This window comes from Myotis lucifugus, unplaced genomic scaffold (genome assembly GCF_000147115.1).
Source record: "Myotis lucifugus unplaced genomic scaffold, Myoluc2.0 scaffold_605, whole genome shotgun sequence".
In the NCBI taxonomy this organism is placed as follows: Eukaryota; Metazoa; Chordata; class Mammalia; order Chiroptera; family Vespertilionidae; genus Myotis; species Myotis lucifugus.
In genome coordinates this window covers 305,468-324,895 of record NW_005871653.1, presented here as the reverse complement: position 1 = coordinate 324,895, position 19,428 = coordinate 305,468, and the positions used below count along the sequence as shown (strand labels likewise).

Below are 19,428 nucleotides of genomic sequence, written 5' to 3'. Positions count from 1 at the left end.
GGCCTCATGATTAGTGGGTGACAATCAAGCTTAGGCTTCCAAAAGAAATTCCCCGAATCCTAAATAATCTTCAAGGTTTTTATCAGCTACCAGTGTCTGTATGAATCTCTTCTGAGAAACCAAATGCACCGATGCAAAGATCAGAAACTCATTCCGGGAAATCCTAACTCCCCGAATGGGAGGCTATCACACCCCTCGAGCCTGCAAAGGACGCGCGCGCGCAGCACATTTGAAGAAGCTCCAGGAAAGCACGCAGATCAGCACAGGCTCTTAACGAGTGATTTCTCTGGCTGCCTTGTGATCTTTTAAATTAAATCTCTCTGGTTCTCAGCCATTTTTCATTCGCTCTGACTCTGGGCCAGGCCCGGGATGCAACAGCGACCATGGCAGCGTGGGCTTTGGCCCAGGGGTGGCTGCCCTTCCTCAGGAAAGAGCCGCCACACCCCGAGGTACACACTCACTTAATACCAAGTGCACAGAGTACCGGGAGCGTGTGCCATGAACAGGTGCTCGTCCTGGCCTGCGGATGGGAGAGGAGTCGCAGAGCGCAGGTATTACACAGGGAAGTGTGGAGTAACGAAACTCCCACAGGTTTAAAGCTTCACTCATTTGTAGGCTCGAGTGTTCCTTTTGTTTCTGTGTGCGTCTCCTGCTCCCCCCGGCAGTGGTCAATGAAACAGCCGCTCACCCACACACCCAGCCAGCCTCCGGGAACAGCCCTCCCCAACAAGCAAAACGGTTCTTGAACACGGACACTCAATCCTCCTCTTCGTGAAGAACTGAGAAAGAACAGCACAAGTAGACCATCTAAATAACAAAAGTGCTTTAAAAGTCTCCTGGGAATTTTGCTTGTTGAAATAAATCCTGACAAATGAAACTCCTGCCCTTGAAGGCTCACCAAGACCCATCAGCCCGAGGGGAGGGGAGGGGAGGGGAGGGGTAGCGAGCTGCCCCCACTAGGACCAGAGCTTTTACTCCCAGATTTCAAGGTGCCGTGAGCGGAACATGCATGGCTGCCACAGCCACACGTGGGGAACGCGCCCGGACCAGGGGCACAGGGTGAAAGAGAGGGTCCCAGAGGAGGTAGTGTCTCAGCAGAGGCCAGAGCAGGGCTCAGTGGGGAACAAGAGTGGTGAGACCAAGTGGAGAGAATGCTCAGGAAGAGCCAGCATCACCCACAGGGACGAGGGCAGAAGCCGGGAGAGGCCAAGAAGCAGGGCTGGGCTGAGAGGAGGCCGGAAGCTGAATCGGCTGACCCCCTTGTTGGCCGAGGGCCCCACAGAGCCTCTGAAGGGTCTGAAGCAGGGCAGGGCCTTGATCACACCTACATTTTAGAACAATCTCTCTGGAGAAAGGATGGACAGAACCAAAAAGGAGCCCAACAGAGGTCGAAACCCTTGGATTGGTGGAGGCCCCTCTAAAAGGCGGTGAGGGATCTCAGTGCACAGCAGTGGGCGGGCAGGGAGCCAGGCTGATCCCGCCTGCTGGCTGGCTGGGGAGATGGAAGGACAAGGCGATGAGGCCGAGGACCAGAGAGAATTCTTCAGGTGAAGTCTGATGGCCCACTCCCTGTCACAGGGAAGGAAAGCAAGAGTGGGGAGAGAGGGCTGGTTGAGAAAGCAGAGGGGTTCTGACAACGTGGGCAGTGAGGGAGGGAGTGGAAGGCGCTGTCCTAACATCTCCCTGGTGTCACATGTATCACCACGTCACCTGCAGGCTGACCGTGAGACTGGCACGAACCACTCTGCACCCAGAGGAGTCATCAGCATGGGCACGGATGCCACGCCATCCAGGACACGCGCTGGGACTGACAAATGGGCCTTGGGAACAACCAGTGTTGTCTAAGAAATGCAGCCACAACAAGCAGAGCTCCCAAACGCACCAGTGTGGCAGTCACATGCAAGACTTCTGTCTACAAGACTGTGGGCCTTGGGATCAGGCTCCCGGGGCCCACATGGGTGTTGTAGTCACAGCTGAGGCAGTGAAGGGAAGGAGGAGGCTTACTCATTGCAGGAAGAAATAGGAGTGGGTAACAGGGCAGGACCTGCCGCCTCCTGGCTGTGTCACCTCAGGGAAGCCTCCTAACCTCTCTGAGTCTGTTTCTCCATCTGTGAAACAAGAACACCAATGCCTGCACTGGGGCTGTTGGGGCAGCAGAGCGAGCACCTGGGGAGTGGCTGAGGCACAGGATCAGGATCACATTAGGATTAACCGGATGGATCAAACACCAAATGTGGCCTTTACTGTGTTCCGGTGGCTGCCCCTCAGGCACAAATCCAAGCTGGAACAAGGCGACCTGGGACTGCCAGCGGGCCCGGGGCTCCCCGGACGCAGTGCTCCCCGGACGTGTGCCCAGGACGCCCGCTCCAGGAGGGACACTTCACCAGCTGAACAAACCAGCACTGATGCAGCAGGACGCAGCCTGGAATCCCAAACCTCCCAGCTTCTTCCAGAAAAGCTTTCCCGGGAGTTCAGAACGCTGACAGCTTGCCGTTCGCTGGCCACAGCGGGCTGGGCCCCGGGGAGTAAAAGGCTCACCAAGTCTGGGCTGGCTATTTCTGACCCACCACGAGGAACAGCAAATATGGTAAAAGAATGAGCATGGCGAGAAGAAAAATGCCTCGGGCAGGAGCCAGGAGACCTACATTCCAGGGCCGGCACCATCACGCAGGGTGCGAGGCCGGCTGGCACTCTCAGCAGCCTCTCCTCATTTGGAGAATTTCTTTATGGCAGTGCTGCTGCTGCTTTTTCTTTCTTTTTTTTAACTCGGTTCATATAGATTTGCGGTGGAGTGCGGGAAACGTGTAAACTCGGGCCGATTGTAACTGCGTATTACCAAATATTTGTTTGTAATCCACCCTTTTGGTGGATGGAACAAAACCAAAAGACAGAGCCATCTTATATTTTGGCGGGAAATTCACCCGCACTCCAAGTGTTAATACACAGGCAGTCCTCGGGTTACGTCGGACTCGACGTATGTCGTTTCGTGGTTACGTTGCCATCTCCCATTTATTTATAAAAATGTTCCGCCCTAACCGGTTTGGCTCAGTGGATAGAGCATCCGCCTGCGGACTGAAGGGTCCCAGGTTCGATTCCGGTCAAGGGCATGTACCTTGGTTCCGGGCACATCCCCAGTAGGGAGATGTGCAGGAGGCAGCTGATCGATGTTTCTCTCTCGTCGATGTTTCTAACTCTCTATCCTTCTCCCTTCCTCTCTGTAAAAAATCAATAAAATATATTTTAAAAAACAAGTTCCATCATTTCGACATATGTGCTTTATGTTTTTTATTATTTATTTACCACAAGTAAAGGTCAGGAATTGTTATCTTTCTTTTAAATTTTTTTTACTGTTTCACTTCATTACTGCTGTGTCTGTGCTCCATGTGAATGATGTAGGTGCTTATGTAGGTGGGTTCCGCCTTATGGCGAAAATCACGTTAGGTCACCGTAGGAACAGATCTCCAACGTAACCCGAGGCACCTACTGTATTTTAATTGATTTCAGAGAGAAAGGGAGAGGGAGCGAGAGAAACATCAATGATGAAAGAGAATCACTGATCGGCTGCCTCCTGCACATCCCACACTGGGGATCGAGCCCGCAACCTGGGCATGTGCCCTTGACTGGAATTGAGCCCGGGACTCTTCAGTCCGCAGGCTGACGTTCTATCCACTGAGCCATAGGGCTATGGCAGTGCTTCTTAACCTCGCGAGCACAGAATCACCCACTTCACTGAAAACCTCCCGGGGAACAGGGAGGAGAGATGGGGGCAGGGAGGCAGAGCATGCGCACCTGCTTCAGGAGCTCCTGCAGGCTGACCTGCTGGGGGATCCCTCTTCCTCCCATCACTCTCAAACAAACGGCCAGATGGGAAAAAAGGGGACATATGTAATACTTTCAACATGAAGATTAAAAAAAAAAAGTATTTTTTTTTGCACGTGCTTTTTAATGACGAGAACAGAACAAATCCCCGCTGAGGCAGAAAGTGCCCAGCCCTTTTGAATGCTAACAAGTCAGTATTCTCTCTGACTCAGCAGCAAAAGAGCAAAGACCCACCATGGGGGGGGGGGGGGCGCGCCTCCCCTTCCCCGGACTGGCCTTTCCTCCCTGAGCCAAAGAGCAGCCCGAACAATGGCGCTGGTCCTCACCACCTACTAGGTGCTAACTGTGTGCCAAGCACTGGGCTGGTCACTGTCTGGGATTCATCTCACTAATCCTCACGCAGCCTCTAAGAGGGAGGGCAGCCTCACAGGTGACAGACAGAGGCCTGGGGTTAGTCAATGACCAGGGTCACACAGCTTATAAGTAGAAAGGCCAGTCCTCAAATCCAACTTGCCTACACTCTGCGCTAAGAGAAAGGCACCAAGTAGAAAGGCCAGTCCTCAAATCCAACTCGCCTACACTCTGCGCTAAGAGATGCCCAGGGGCTGCCAGCCATCCTTCTCAAGGAGTTAATCCTAACTGATTTATGGGACACAGAGCAAAGGCCCACAGCTGCCACTTAAAGGGTAAAAAATTTCCAAAACAATCTTTCCCTGGTGTGAGGAAAGCCTCGAGGCTTAAAAACATCCCTATCTACCCATCATCCTTTTCTCCTGCTTTCTCCCTGCTGCACTGCAGAGGGACTTTTCAATCAAACACAAAAATAAAAGAAATGATGACGGCAAAGCGAATGGCATCATTGCTGTGACTCGCTCCCACCCTGGGCACTTCCGCAGTCTGCTGAGGCTGGGGCTCGAGCACACTGCACAGGGGGGCAGGCAGCTTCTCACGTCAGGGTCCAGCACAGCCCTGAAAGCTGACCTGGGACCACACTGGTCCGAAGTGTCCATTCTGGAGAGTGATTAGCCTACGGGGTGCCATCTGGCCTCCACTAAGAGGATACCCCACTAATCCATCTCACAAACACGGGATCCAGAGCAAATATGAAAAAGGCTGTGATAAAGGATAAAATTTCTTGATTTTCAAACTGTCACATGAAAAGTGGTTCAAAATACATTTCCAATATACATTTAAATACTTCTTTAAAATTGATTTTAGAGAGGAAGGAGAGGGAGAGACAGAAACATCAATGAGAGAGAAACATCAACTGGCTGCCTCCTTCACACCCCACACTGGGGATTGAGCCGGCAACCCAGGCATGTGTCCTGACTGGGAATCGAACCATGACCCCCCTGGTTCAATAGGTCGACGCTCACCACTGAACCACACTGGCTGGGCTAAACGTGGTAACTTCTTACATCCGTGTGAGCTTCATAGCTTTTAACCCTTTGCACTCCGAACCATTCTGGACATTGGCTACCAGCTACTCGACGCTACTTTGCGGCGGAAACGTGCATTTACAGACCCTCGTATTATTTAGTATAATTTTGGAACCAAGTAACGTATTATAATGATATTGGACTTATATGAATTGGGTGACATCGAGGAATGTAGATTTGCAAAAAAAACAATATTTTATTGTTTATAATTTTGTACAGTATGATAAGTTTTGTAACACTCCCCAATATGCATTGCAGGCTGATTAGTGCATGTTTGACAGTAATAAGTGGTTTGACGCCTGCCACCAGGTGTTTTCCTGTTAGAACACACAATGCAGTCCCGTTTTCTTTGTCCCACATCGGGAATATGTAGTTTATTGTTTAATCCGACACAAAACCCGCTGACATTTCTTGTATATATCTTAGTAATTTTACGATATTTTGATTTAATTTCTTGTGCCATTTCAAGATAAAACTTCAGGGAAACATGCATGTCTCAAAAAGTTGCGTTGAAATAACTCAATTCCCCGTAATCACTAATAAACTGCAATGTCCCCTGAGAGGGGACATCCGAGTGATATGCTAGAATTCCGATGTCCCCTGAGAGGGGACAGCGGAGTGCAAAGGGTTAAAATGCTCACTGGGAAGCTGGCAGGCAACATCACTACACTGTCTGTGGCGGCCAGGTGTGGGCAGACTCTCTGTAAAGGACTGGAGAGCAAGTGTTTTAGGCCTTGTGGGCCGATGGTCTCTGCCATAACTAATCGACTGTGGCGCAGTAGCAAGACAACACATACAAATGGGCATGGCTGTGTTCCAACAGAACTATTTACAAAAACAGGTGGGGCACTTCTTCTCCTTTCTCGTCAGTGGGTTTTTCATTAGGTTTGTTTCTATGAAAACACCCAAATAAAACATTTTTTTGGCATTAGTTGCACAGAACAAATGGATTTCTTAAATAGTCACAAGAACCTGACCAAGGAAGCTTGAAATGAGCTCAACAGCACAGGAAAAAAGAATGAGGCAGCCTTTCAGGGCCATTCATGGTCGTCATGACAACAAGAGATTCAAGAAGCTTCATCCCTAAAACATGGTTCTCAAACCTTTGGTCTCAGAACCCCTTCATACTTTTAAAAATTATTGAGAACCCCCAAGAACTTCTGTTTATGTTGATAAAATCTATCAATATTTACCACATTAGAAATCACAACAAATTTTAAAAATCTATATATATAAAAGCCTAAGCGACTGGCCAACTGGTAGCTATGATGCGCACTGACCACCAGGGGGCAGACGCTCAACCCAGGAGCGGAAACCACAGGCATGGAAACATGGAACAAACTGATGAATCTTAGAGGGAAGCGGGGAGAGGGGAGGGCAGGAAGAGATTAACCAAAGATCTTATATGCCTACTACAGGCCCGGTGCAGTGGGGTCTCTCGGCCTGACCTGCACCGTCTCGCAATCTGGGACCACTAGGGGATGTTGAAGAGCCGGTTTTGGCTGGATCCCCACAGGCCAGGCCGAGGGATCCCACCGGTGCACGAATCTGTGCACCGGCCTCTAATATTTTAATAATTCATTCAAAAGTGATAAAATTCATAAATAATATTTTTCTTAAAAAATAACGGAAATTTTCCTGAGACGCGTGGGACTGTTCCCCACTTTTGTCACTGTCTCTCCTGTCTGGCTGAGTGAACACAGTGGACTCCCAGTGTGCTGAGAAGGAGTGTTTGGTTGAAGGAGATGGAGAAAGTATGGCCTTAGGAGAGATGCAGGCCCTGTCAGGTAGCTGTGAGCAGTCTTTACGCTAAAACTTGACAAATGGCAGGTGCTGAAAGATGGAGGGGACTCTGAGACTGCAGCCATGAACTTTCTCGCTGTCACACTGACCCCTCTGGTCCATGCTGCACTCTGAAGGGACTCTGGTGTTCACGCGGCGGTTGTGTGACATGCACTGATCCGGTGAAGAATACTGCCCCACTGTGCTCGGCACATCTTGGAAACATGCAACTTTTAACATAAATACTTTCTTTACAGTCACTTTTGTTAATATCAGCCCTGCTCCCATCAGAAGTCTTTTAAGAACCAGAAGCTGTTGAGCCTGCAGTGGTGGACCCAAGTTTTCCTAAATTAAAAATTGTGCTTTCAAGAGAGAATTAGGTCACTGGCGACAAATACTTGTAGCTGTTTTCCTGAAGTGACATGCTTACTCTGATCATTTTCAAGAAAATGTCGGATCCTTTGTGGTTCCTAAGGGTGACGATTGGGTGTTCACATCCTCGTGGGAGATGTGCCTCCCTCAAACCTTGTTACAGCACGGGCACATTACCCGTCTGACGGAAAAGGAAAATAAGTCTGCCAAAACGCAGTCTGGGTAACCACAACATGACTGCCATCATTCTTCCAAATACCAGAGGTGTCCCAAGAGGAGAGTGGCCAGTGCAGCCTGCCACTCAGACCCCTGCCCAGGCTTCCTCAGACAGCGCCAGCTGCGGCACCCAGCACAAGTGCTTCCCGCACACGGCCCGCCCATCACACAGGATGTGAAAAGACAAACTCATGCAGTTTCCACTATCCATCAAGGCCACTCTTAAAATGAGCCTTTCCCACCCCCTGCAGGCAGGTGGCAATGAAGAATGCACTGGCCCCTCATATACTGTGGTGCCGCTGCCTTGAACCCCACTCAGTGCCAGCTGTTTGACCCACTTCTGCTTTTGCACCATCGGTGCTAATGTCAACAGCGAAAACGGCTGAGCATGTCTTATTAGAAAAGTAGTTTTGACCCCAAGGACCCTCTTGTGAACTGCTGCTCTCACAAATACTTACGGCTACAGCAGCTCAGAACACAGCCTCCATAAACCCAACTGGCCAATTGCTATCGGCTTACATGCTTTGGAAGGTCACATATAAAGGCTAAAATTTCTCAGAATATGTCCTCTAAATTTTCCTCAGAAACAAGAAAAATAGGTGATTAGGAGCAGAAATCGTGAATAAATGTACAGTGTACACCCCCAAGCCAGTCCTCTAAGGTAGCGACACTGGAGAGGAGCCGACAGGGATGCAGGCGCAAGAGCAGTGCCAGCCAGGAAAGCTTGGCAGGCAAACAGGGCCCACAGCTCGGCGTGCCGTGTGAGACTCAATTACACTTCCTCCCAGAGGACACAGCCAGCAGTGACTCAAAATGACAGGACCTGACAGAGGCGGGTGTGTGACAAGAGACAAAGATACAGCTTAAGGACAGTGGGCAGCTTCATCCTTATGTTTCCCTCGGGTTCGGTCAAAAGGAATCCAGACACAAAGAAGCAAACAGAACCCAAACAAACAGCCCCTGCACGCCGAGTGCAGCCCCGGGCCCAGGACGACTATACACAGCGCCTCCCCTACTTGCAGTTAGTCAGCCTGGACTGCACTTACACTGAGTCTCACACCCAGGTCAGTGTCAAGGTCACGCAATGAGTCAGTGGAATAATGAGCCTAAGAACAGGTTCCATGCAGCAACTGCTTCCAAATCCAGGAGACATTCCTGTCCCTGGCCTTCACTTTGCCAGTGGCCTCTAGGATGGGCTGGACCTCGGGTGGGGTGAGCTGAGGGGCACAGCGGGTCGACCACAGCATCCCGGAACCTCGGTCAGTCAGCCACGGGCTCACTCCAGCTGTCTGGCACTGCCTGCGTCTGTCCTGGAGTGGACGGACACGCAAGGCGCAGCCACTCTGCAGTCACACTCAGGCTGGCTCCCAGCACTGGGGGGCGGGGTGGGGGTGGATGTGTGCTGTTCCTGTGAGTTCTCTGCAGGGCAGACCCCAGCCTTGGGAACAGGCCGCCCTGACTCTGGAAGTGTCACAAGCATAAGCATTTTTCAAAGTACGGACTGAAATAGGCATTTGCGGATTAGCTTAAATGCATCCCGTGGCCTAAATCAACTCGGAAGACATCCCTATTCTAATCTACTCTGTCCCCTTTCAAAGGGCTGGCGGTATTTGCTGATGAGGAATGGGTGCTTTAACAGTATGTCATCCTGAGAATGGTGAATGAGTCCTGGTGTGCTTGCGTGACTTCCTGTTTTCATATTCGCTCTCTGCTGTCACCTGGTGGAACAAATGAGGAACTGCCTCATGTGCCCCAGGTGAGGGCAAAAGCTTTCCTTTCTCTTTACTACAGCTGCTGGGGGACAAGTAAGACCCATCCTGGGCTTCACCTGCTGTGCTATCTACCCCGCCAGAGCTTAGTAAGTCTTCAGCCAATGACCAACCTCTCACGGAATAAACGGCCACAGAGACAGTTATTCCCACGCCTTCTAAACGCAAGGTGGGGAAGGCAGAGACAGAGGGGCCAGAATGATGGAGGTGAGGAAGAATGAAGGGGGGGGAAGGGTGAAGCCAAGAAAAAAAGCACAGATTAAATTTATCAACCAAAAAACATTGCCCTTGGGATTCTCAAACATTTTCAGCTGACCAGCGAAACAGTCAAAAAACAAGTCCAAAATATTGAAGTGTAGAGATGACAAATAAAATGTCTCATGTCAATATAATAAATTAAGAGAAAGACCTATTCATTAAGTTACAAAAATGATAAAAGCAACTTATAATGTGCATTGAAGAAGAAAAAACAAAAAACAAGAATAGCTCCAAACTATAATTATACCCAGAAGGTGGGTTCTTATTTTCTGCTTTGGATTTTTCTGCTTTCTGTTTGTAAGGTGCTTTACTTAAATTCTAATTTATTTTTTATTTTTTGCAATTTTCCTCTACCCCCTTCCCAGGAGGCAGGATGGCTCTGGGAGTTCCATGGCTTGGAGGAAGGCTCCGCAGCACGATAGAAGCAGAAGACTTGTGGGGTAGGCCTTGGGAGAGGGGCTCTGAGCACTGCCCAGGGCTCCCAGTCTAGGCAGGACCCTCACACAGCAGGCTGTGCTGAGCAAGAGCGTTACACGGGCCAGAGAGCAGGAATCGCAACAGAAGCTATTTCGGCCAAATCAGGAATACTCCCGAATGCTGTGCCCTAAGAACCCCAGAATCTTGCCCAACACTGGTGTAAAGCCTTAATCAGGTTTAATTCACTTTTAAGAAATGACCTGACATTAATTGAATAGCAAATGTGAAATAAGATTGGTACCTACTATCTATTTTCCACATTTCCTAAATGGAATCCACATTACTTTTATAATCAGAAAACAGAGCAGCAACAAAACTTACATTTAACAACAAATGAATAATCTGCCTTAAAGAACATCACTATCAGCCCTAGCCGGTTTGGCTCAGTGGATAGAGCGTTGGCCTGGGACTGAAGGGTCCCAGGTTCAATTCCAGCCAAGGGCAACATGCCTGGGTTGTGGGCTCGATCCCCAGTAGGGGGCGTGCAGAAGGCAGCCGATCAATGATTCTCTCTCATCATTGATGTTTCTATCTGTCTATCCCTCTCTGAAATCAATAAGTATTTTTTTAAAAAAAAACTAGGAAAGAAAAGGTATAAGATCCTAAAAAAAAAAACAAAAAAAAAAAAAACACACCACTTGGCAACAAATATAAAATTTAAAAAAAAAAAAAAGAACATCACTATCAGCGCTGAGTGGTGATCTCATGGACCCAGAGGCGGCTCCCACCTCTGAGAGCAGTGCTCCCAACCCCCACCCCCAACACCGGACGGCCTGCAGTCGTGGACATTATTCCAATAAGCCCCGGAACACACAAGACATTTTCTCTGTGGCTTCTCTGACGTAGCAGGCGTGGTTGGAAAATCAAGGAGACACAAAAGGGCCTTAATGGCACAACCATTTAAAAAGCAGAGTTTCAAGGCTCTTTCCGGCAGCAGGCTCACTTTACATTAATACCAACACGTCCACTTTGGAAGCGTGTTAAACCAGCAGGGATGGATGCTCTACACAGAGCCATCCCATCCATAAACCACCGCTCTCACAGTGAAGGGCTGCCTGCTCCTTCCAAGACAAGATTCCTCTTTCTGACTCAGTTTTGAGAAGGTGGAAATCACGCTCATGAGCGGAAATGACATGAACCAGCTTATAATAAGCAGCGGTCACCCCCAAGCCTCCTCACACAGCAGGGCTCTGCATTGTGCGCCATCTGTGTCGTCTTCACCAAACATCCTTCGGCGGCTCTTACAAAGCCCCCAAGCTCCCCAAGTGGGCGCCCCCATTCTGCTCCTGGGGAGACAGCCCAGAGACACACCCTTCCTCCTCCACCTCCCAGCAGTGCCCAGGCGCATGGCTTTGGGGAAGGCTGAGCAGCCGGAAGAGAGCTCCAGGGAACTTGCCTTTTCCATCTGTTGCCGATGCTTCTTGTAAATGCCTGATGGACCTAAAAACAAACATTTGGGGAACAAAAGGTTAGCTAACAAATCTGCACTCCTCTCTACTTCCAGGGCCAGTAACTTAAGGCCTTGAAATCCTCAATTATAAATTCAAAGGGTTAAACTGGACGATTTTAGACTCTCTCTAACCACGTGATCCTCGATCATCACTTCAGCATGTATGGTGCATAAGCCTAAGGTACAGATGCCCTGCTGACCAAAAACTGTCTGGCAGAGGCCTGGGCATGAGGAGACAAACATTCCTGATCTCTCTAATCTCATTCCTACGACTACCCCCCAACCCCCATCCCCCACTAAGACAATGGAGCATCATGGATCTCACCTGCTCCCTGGAGAGAATGGGTTTGAAAGTCTAGGTCTAGGAGCTGTGCACATGGCTTCATACAAACTCAGTCTTTCACTGACTAGAGATTTGTAACTTGGCTGAAAAATGCAGGCCTCCAGGGAGTCTCTTTTCCGGCTGGGATGTGCTGGTAACTAATGACCGTCATTACAGTTTTGGCAGGAGAACATTAATATGATTAAAGAAACTGCAGATCAGAGTTCTAGGTAGAGTTCACCCAGGGAAAGACCGTCTTAAGGATGAGCACAACACAGGCAGCTATGGGCCAGGGGGAAGACGGTCAGACCCGGCTGGAGTCCACCACTCTCCACTTGACTGTGAATAAATTACTTCTCCTAAAACCCCCATGGTCTGCCCACTTGTTAGAACTGAATGGAGCAACAACTGAAAGTAAGTAGCACAAAGGTGACATCAAACCAATGCTGCTGGATTGGAATGTTTTGTGTGTTTTTTAGATATAGTAGGAATTTATAACTAGGATGCTCAAAAATGACTGATTTGAGACTCAGCATTTAAAAATGAATGTTTTGTTTTTTTAAATATATTTTATTGATTTTTTACAGAGAGGAAGGGAGAGAGATAGAGAGTTAGAAACATCGATGAGAGAGAAACATCGATCAGCTGCCTCCTGCACATCTCCTACTGGGGATATGCCCACAACCCAGGTACATGCCCTTGACCGGAATCGAACCTGGGACCTTTCAGTCCGCAGGCCGACGCTCTATCCACTGAGCCAAACCGGTTTCGGTTAAAAATGAATGTTTTTATGTAACAAAAATTAAACTTAAGCAAATACATTAGACATTAATTATGGTAAAGGATATGGTGTAAGAATGGGAGTAAGAACCATTTGGTTCCCAGTGGAACCACCAGCTCAGGAGATCTTAGTTATGATCAAGCAGGATGATGCAACCTCTGACATAATTAAAAGTGAGTAAACCACAACAGGTGTGTTCCTCAAATAGTTTGCCAAGTAGCTGTCCATGTCTGTTACAGCTACTGAGCAAATGGGTTGGCACGAACCCTTAATGTGTACATCAAGCATGTCAAACTTGTGGCCAGCAGGCCACATGCCTCGTTTATTTAAACAAGGAATAATGAGGCATTAAGAGATCAATACATCTCATTTATTGGTAATGTCTTCAATTGATCTAGAGCAAGTATGTCAAACTCTGGGCCCACAAGGAATATTTTTGCGGCCCAGCCAACGTATGGTATGTAAGAAATGTTTTAATAAAAATTTTGTAACTTAATTTTCACAGTATCGTGTTGCATTCATTTCCCTTATGTGCCTTATGCGCAGGCGCACTATTTCTCTCCACTAATACTAGCAGCAAATATTTTAGCCCATTGCCATGTCATTAGTCTTGTGCTGACTTGTTTGCTGTGCACAACAGGAAATATTTCGCTTTCGGAGAAAAAGAAAAATAGGTTTATTTGCGTTTCGCTTATTAATTTGTGCAGTTATTCAGTGTCTGGTAAGTTAATGTTCAAGAAAAAGTATTAATTTTTATTAAAATGTTCTATTATTTTATGTTAACAATTATTTATTTCAGCCCTTTGTATTTAGCATGTCTCTATCGAAATAAACCTATGTTTCTATGAAAATTGAAGCTTTGGTCTTTTTGCGGCCCACATAACCTTAAACCTGGCTTATTTGGCCCATGTTAGCCTTTGAGTTTGACATGCTTGATCTAGAGCCTCCAGACCATCCATAACCTTTCCAAACACTTTGCACTTCATGTCCAAATGTGGCTGCTTCTTAAATCTCCTCTCTGGTACTTGACTTTTCTCTTGTACAGCTTTTCAGAATATTTACCTGACAGAAGCTTGCCTGCGGCATCTGCCTGTCAGTGCTGTAAGGACCAAGTGGCAGGCAGTGGTCCTTTGTGCCTCTACAGCGTGTCTGGGTCTCCTCGTGCGCCCCTGACCCTTCTACTTTGCTGAGTGGCAGGTGTGAGTAGTCTTACTCTGATCCTGAGCAACAGGCTGCTCTTTCTTTCTTTTGAAATGTTTGTGTTTCACTGATGATATACACTGGGGGACATGATCTCAAATGCTCCCAGGACACTTCCTGCCTGAAGACAATGCTGGCCATCTTGTCACAGACACCTGAGTTAACTTATTCCTGGGCTAGATGTGAGGAGGCTGCAGAGATAAAATAGCTCATTCGAATTCTCTTCTCTGAATTATTACCTGTACACGCGTGATATACGGAATGAGGGTTAAGTACTCCCACGTGCTCTCTCCCACCAAGATGTCGTCTCTGTGCTTGCTCCTGAACCAATTAAGAGTGAATCTAATTGCCTGGAATGAGGACTACACTCCACTGACACCATGTCCTAAATAATCAGAATAAGTAAATGACCTATAAACCCAGGATCCTAAAAAATATTAACTTAAGTGCATGGGGCATTGCAGTATGGAACACCTCACCTCTAATAGGAAGCAGGAAATCTACTGTTTTTAAAGTTTATTCCAAAATAATTCATTGCTTTCAAGGAGCACGGAGCTGGATCATTATTTTTGCTAGCCTTTTCCCTCTACTTGCTTCCCAGTGGACCAAGAACTGCCTTCAGTTTGCATGAGGCTTAATGAGGACATTTTCTCATCAAGCGCTGACTTGGCCTGACACTTCTTTACAAGCTCTGCATCCAACGCCTGCCATTTCCAGGAGGAAAGCCACCGTTCTGGAGGATGTCTAAAATGTTTACATGCTCAGAACTAGCACTAGGTTTTTTTTAAAAAAATGTTTTTATTGATTCAGAGAGGAAGGGAGAGGGGGTAGAAACATCAATGGTGAGAGAGAATCATTGATCGCTGCCTCTTGCACGCCCCCTACGGGATGGAGCCCGCAACTGGCTTGATACCCAGTAGGGGGCGTGCAGGCATGTGCCCCTGGAACCTGCTGCTCCTGGTTTACGAGTCAACCCTTAACCACTAAGCCACCTGGGCTGGGCACTAGCACTAGTTTTATGTTAATGTACTTCCCTTTTTCCCATCTACCTTGGCAAGAAGAGCTTATTTATGGACTTTCTTCAACTCCTTTCCTTCCAAATCCATGCTATTTACATTGCTGCTAAGCTCTCCTTTCCAGACTCTCTATTGCCAGCCTGCGCTACAAACCAGCCAGGCTGCCAGACTAGCTCCATCAGGATCCCCTGGGGAACCTGACAGGACACAAAAGCCAGGGTCCTGAGATAATTCAGATGGTCTGGGACCCAGAAAGCTGTGTGTTTTACACAGATGCCCCGCGTGATTCCCAGTGTGGGAATGGCTGGCCCAGCTGCCGGGTTTGACAGACAAGCCTCATGGGGTGCACACAGCCTCCCTCCCTGTGGGTACTCACCACACCACTGGGAAGAGGATGGCCCCACAGCACAGCAGGTCCACCAGAAACAGAGAATCCTTCCACAAGGCATACTCCGTGGTCCCCTCCTCAGTGGATTCTATGATGATGTAGGCCACGTTTGCCAGGACCTACAGGGCAGAGAAGTCAGTGAGGCCCCAGAACACAGGTAGATTCTCACAACAGCAGCCCCAACAAGGGAGGGAGGGGGACAGTGGGGCCAGGAGGCCCCCAACCTATGGCCACAGCAGCACTCCCACGTGCTCTCTCCCCCCAAGACGCTGTCTCTGCTCGCTCCTGAGCTTGTGACTGCTCTGGCCAACTGAGGAAGGTGGAGTGACGCCAGGTGATGTCCCAGGTAGGTCAAAGGACACAGCTTCTGCCTGGCTCTCTAGAGAGACACCTGTGCAGCCCAGGGCCTTCCTGTAATAAGTCCGCCTGCCTGGAGCTGCCATGTTGAAGAGACCAGGCGAGAGAGAAAGAGCCCAGGAGCCCCCGCCCCATGTGATCAAGTCTCTCCAGCCCAGAAGGAGGCAAGTGGAGACTTCCAGGGGGCCCAGCCCTGGCCTCTGTCTGCTCTAACTGCTGGGACAGCAAGTCAGACCTACCCAGCTAAGCCTCTCCCAACTCCCGAGCCACAGAGAACGGAGACTGAATGGGGGCTGTTGTACAGCAGCGGCTACCCAGGCCGCATGGTTTTTCAAGCACCCTAGACCTCGCAGTCACCAGGCGCTGCACTTCACTTCCTGTTCAGCCACATGCCCAGGCTCCTCAGTGACAGTACCTCTGCTAAGTGCCAGATGATGTCATCAGAGACCAGAGCGGCAAGAGTGGCGGACTTCAGCCACTGGTTGAGGAGCCACATCGCCCTCCCAGGAGTAACTCCAGTCCAGGTCCTCTGTTCACGGGACCAGCTGTGCTTCCCACGGAGGTCCAGCTGCGCCCGTGCTCTACCTCCATCCCCAGTCAGGGCTCTGTCTCGTGTGTTCAGTCTGTTGTTAAGCTCTCTGCGTGCTCTGAGAAGTCCTGCAGCTGCCTAAACTGAGCCGGCAACACCTGGAAACCTGCGGTGCTACTCGGCACACGGGGGACAGCCTAGGAGATGTTCTTTCACAGACCACTGCTAGGTGTGGATGCAGCGTCTAATCCCACCCCCACCTCCCACGAGGCCGTGCTCCCAATCCTCGGCCTGACCGTGCTGTTTGCAACCGTCATGTTCCACTTTAACAAAAAGGCACAATCCGCTGCGCTATATTGGGAAGTCTCCAAGTGCAGTTTCTCTCTCTGTCGAGGACTTACGCAGCTCAATCACCACGGAAGCATACACCACTGGATACTAACGCAAAAGTGATTCTGAAATGCCAGTCTCCCACTGACACGCAGCGTCGGGCTCCTCCCGAAGCCCAGTCTATCCTCGCGCCTGTCTCTGAGGCTCCGTCTGCGAAGACAGAGTGGAGAACAGGCTTCCACAGCCTGAACTCCTAACTGCACGTGTCCTCGGCTTCCAGTCCCCGAGGTGCATGTGCAGCAACGGGCAATAACGTTCTTGAAACGCCATTCTGTGCAGCACTCACTTCTTACACAGAAATGTGCAGTGGCTCCCATGGCCAGAAAGAAGCAGTTTTAACTTTTCAGGCTGCTGTTCAAGGCCTTCCTAGGCTAGTCTCCATGTTGAAATTTACAGTTACTTGTTAAATGCCATTTCTTCGAGTGACCTGCCACATAACCCTGTGTGCTGCTCCTCCGGACGAACAAATGGGGGGCAGTGGGGAGGACTGAGCCCTGTCACCGCACAGTTAGGCCGGGAGGAAGTTCACACTGAAGGGGAGGGAGCGGCCACAAGAGGAAAAGGGGCTCAGGGAGCGGTGTGGCAGAGTGGGCAGAGGCCCGGGCTCGTCACTCACGAGCTCTAGACCCTGGCGGCTCATCAGCCAAGACCTGGGTAGCTCAGCACCTCTGTCCACTGGACAGCACCTCATACTGCTGCCACTCCCCCTGGGCCTCTGTCATCTTTGTCATCTTTCTTTCCTTAAGCATCGAGGCAAGGCCCATCCACACATAAAGCCTCCCAGGTCATCAGAGGCTGGATGACCAGTCTTCCCTTGGAACCCTTCAGTAACTGGTGTGTACCATTGGTTTGGCGGTAACGTGTATCCCTTATTATTGACGCGAAGTGGCTTTGTTGCCGGAGCTGAGCGGGCTGGCCTCTTCCTCCCCTCACCTGCCACATCGGCAGTGTGCTCCAAGATGAGTCCGGGTGACGAGAACAACCTTATCGAGCAGGCGCACTTCGGCCGAGCAGAGTGGCTGTGCATCGCTGCTAGGACCGCTGTTTACTCGGGCCCTTTCCGCCCGGCTCTGCTCCTAGGCTCCTCTCCTGCGGGCTCACTGGTGAGGCCCCCAGCACAGGGAGGCTCTAAGAAATGTGTGCCAACATCTACCTTGTGGGAACTCACTGGTGTCATTCAGAATTTTAAAATAATTTAACAAAATCGCTATGTACTGAGTTCCTCTGCTAAGAGGCCCATTTGCTTACAGGACACACAGGTGAGGAAGAGAAGCCAGCAGGTCCCCTAACTTTTCAGCAGCCCTCTACTGAAGGACAGGTGTCCATGTGCCGGTTAAAGATGACTGACGGTCAAACATCTCAGTGCCGTGGCCTGAGGCCTAGGCCTGTCCACATTCAGAAACAGAACCCCCCATGGAGAAGCTGGCGTTTCTGTGTGGGCCACCCCCGCTCCCAGACAGGCCTGGAGCGGCTCAGTGGGGGACAGAGCAGCACGGCGGAGGAGCGTCCCTCACCTGGAGAGGGATGACAATCATGAAGATCTTTTTGTCTTTATCGGAAAGGATGTGCTTGATGAAAGCCCAGCCAGTGCCAATGAGCGCGATGGTGATGAACAGCAGGGCCCCTTTCAAACTGAAAAAGAAAAATGTCACAGACACAAATGGGTCTCTTTGGAGTCCCACCTGCAAGTTAGATTCCACAGCTCATGCTATGATTTCACGTGCTTCTTGCAAAAGACAGGTAGCCAAATCCAGGAAGTTCGTCTTAAGTGAGCAAGTCTTCCGCACACAAATAGTTAGCTATGCAGCCCATCACCTGAGCAGCCAGTCCCCACAAGGAGGCAGCCCCCGCCCAGGGGCACGCAACAGCCCCGAGTTCTCAAGTGTGGACAACTACCCGTCCACCACACACCTTTGGCATGGCAGGAACCCAGCCAGGCTGTACAGGAGGGCGGGCCATCAACCTGAGTCAGGTCTCTTCCTGACATGGCTTCCCCAACACCTGATATGTCCCGTCCCGGTATGAGTACGTCACGAGTCACCCGCATACTTACAGGTGCGTGATGTAGTACACGACAGCCCAGCCTTCCATGGGGAAGCCCTGGGAGGAGATGTAGTGGTAGTCGATCTGCAAGCGAACGGCATTTCAGAAAGGGCAATGGCCAGCCCCCGCCCAGTGAAGTCAAACAGAAATCCACAGAGACCTCATGATAAGGTGACCAGTGACTCACTTGTCAATTCACAATAAAGCACATGAGTGCACGAACAATGTCAACCAGCTTGAGAAACTGACACGTTTCAGTGTCACTAACGCGCAGCCTGGGTCCCTCTCTTGAGGCAGGTGATTCCCCGGGCAAATGGCTGCCTCATCTCTTTCCAATCTCCATGGTCCAGATGCCACAGGCCTTCTCAGTGTCCCACCCGAGAACTTTACCTCTCACCACCCAATCACTCAGTAAAAACCTACATGGTATCACCCAGCTTAGAAAACTGTTTTCTTTGGGGGGAGAAAATCTGTGAATTTAGAGCTACCTGAAGCCAGCATCTCATTTTAATTAAAGGGGCACGTTTCAGAAGTGCACTGAAATGCTCCTGGCAGAACTCACAAAGGGGACACACGTTTCTTACACATCTTTCATCCTATCATACCCGGCTACCTGGACATTACAGTCACTCAAGGATCCCATCACTCATTATCTACATGGTTCCAAAAAAAAAAAATCAGCTCAGATCCAAATGAAAAATTACCCAGACACTGTCCTTTCTTCAGACTAAGTGGCTATGGCTACTTCTCCCCTGACGGCGTTCTAAGTGCAGCAGTAAGTAGCGCCCATGTGGAGCTGTCACCTGTGGGTGCCTCGTAG

General features: G+C 49.7%; 1 protein-coding gene and 1 non-coding gene across 6 annotated transcripts in view; one reads left to right on the top strand and one right to left on the bottom strand.

Annotated features, from left to right (window-relative positions):
- Positions 1-19,428, bottom strand: part of GPR107 (G protein-coupled receptor 107) — a 57,363-nt gene that overhangs the window by 12,288 nt on the left and 25,647 nt on the right. For all 5 annotated transcript variants that reach the window (XR_002826741.1, XM_023745948.1, XM_023745950.1 and 2 more), the window contains 3 exons: positions 18,080-18,197; positions 15,278-15,408; positions 11,529-11,572 (listed from right to left, as the gene is read on the bottom strand). Coding sequence is in view for 4 of the 5 variants with exons in the window: in XM_023745948.1 (XP_023601716.1) it covers positions 11,529-11,572; positions 15,278-15,408; positions 18,080-18,197 (293 nt within the window). In the remaining variant the exon portion in view is untranslated. The remainder of the gene's footprint in view (positions 1-11,528; positions 11,573-15,277; positions 15,409-18,079; positions 18,198-19,428) is intronic.
- LOC111823672 lies at positions 7,497-7,599 on the top strand. The gene has a single exon (XR_002826743.1). It is a non-coding gene; the product is annotated as a small nucleolar RNA U13 (small nucleolar RNA).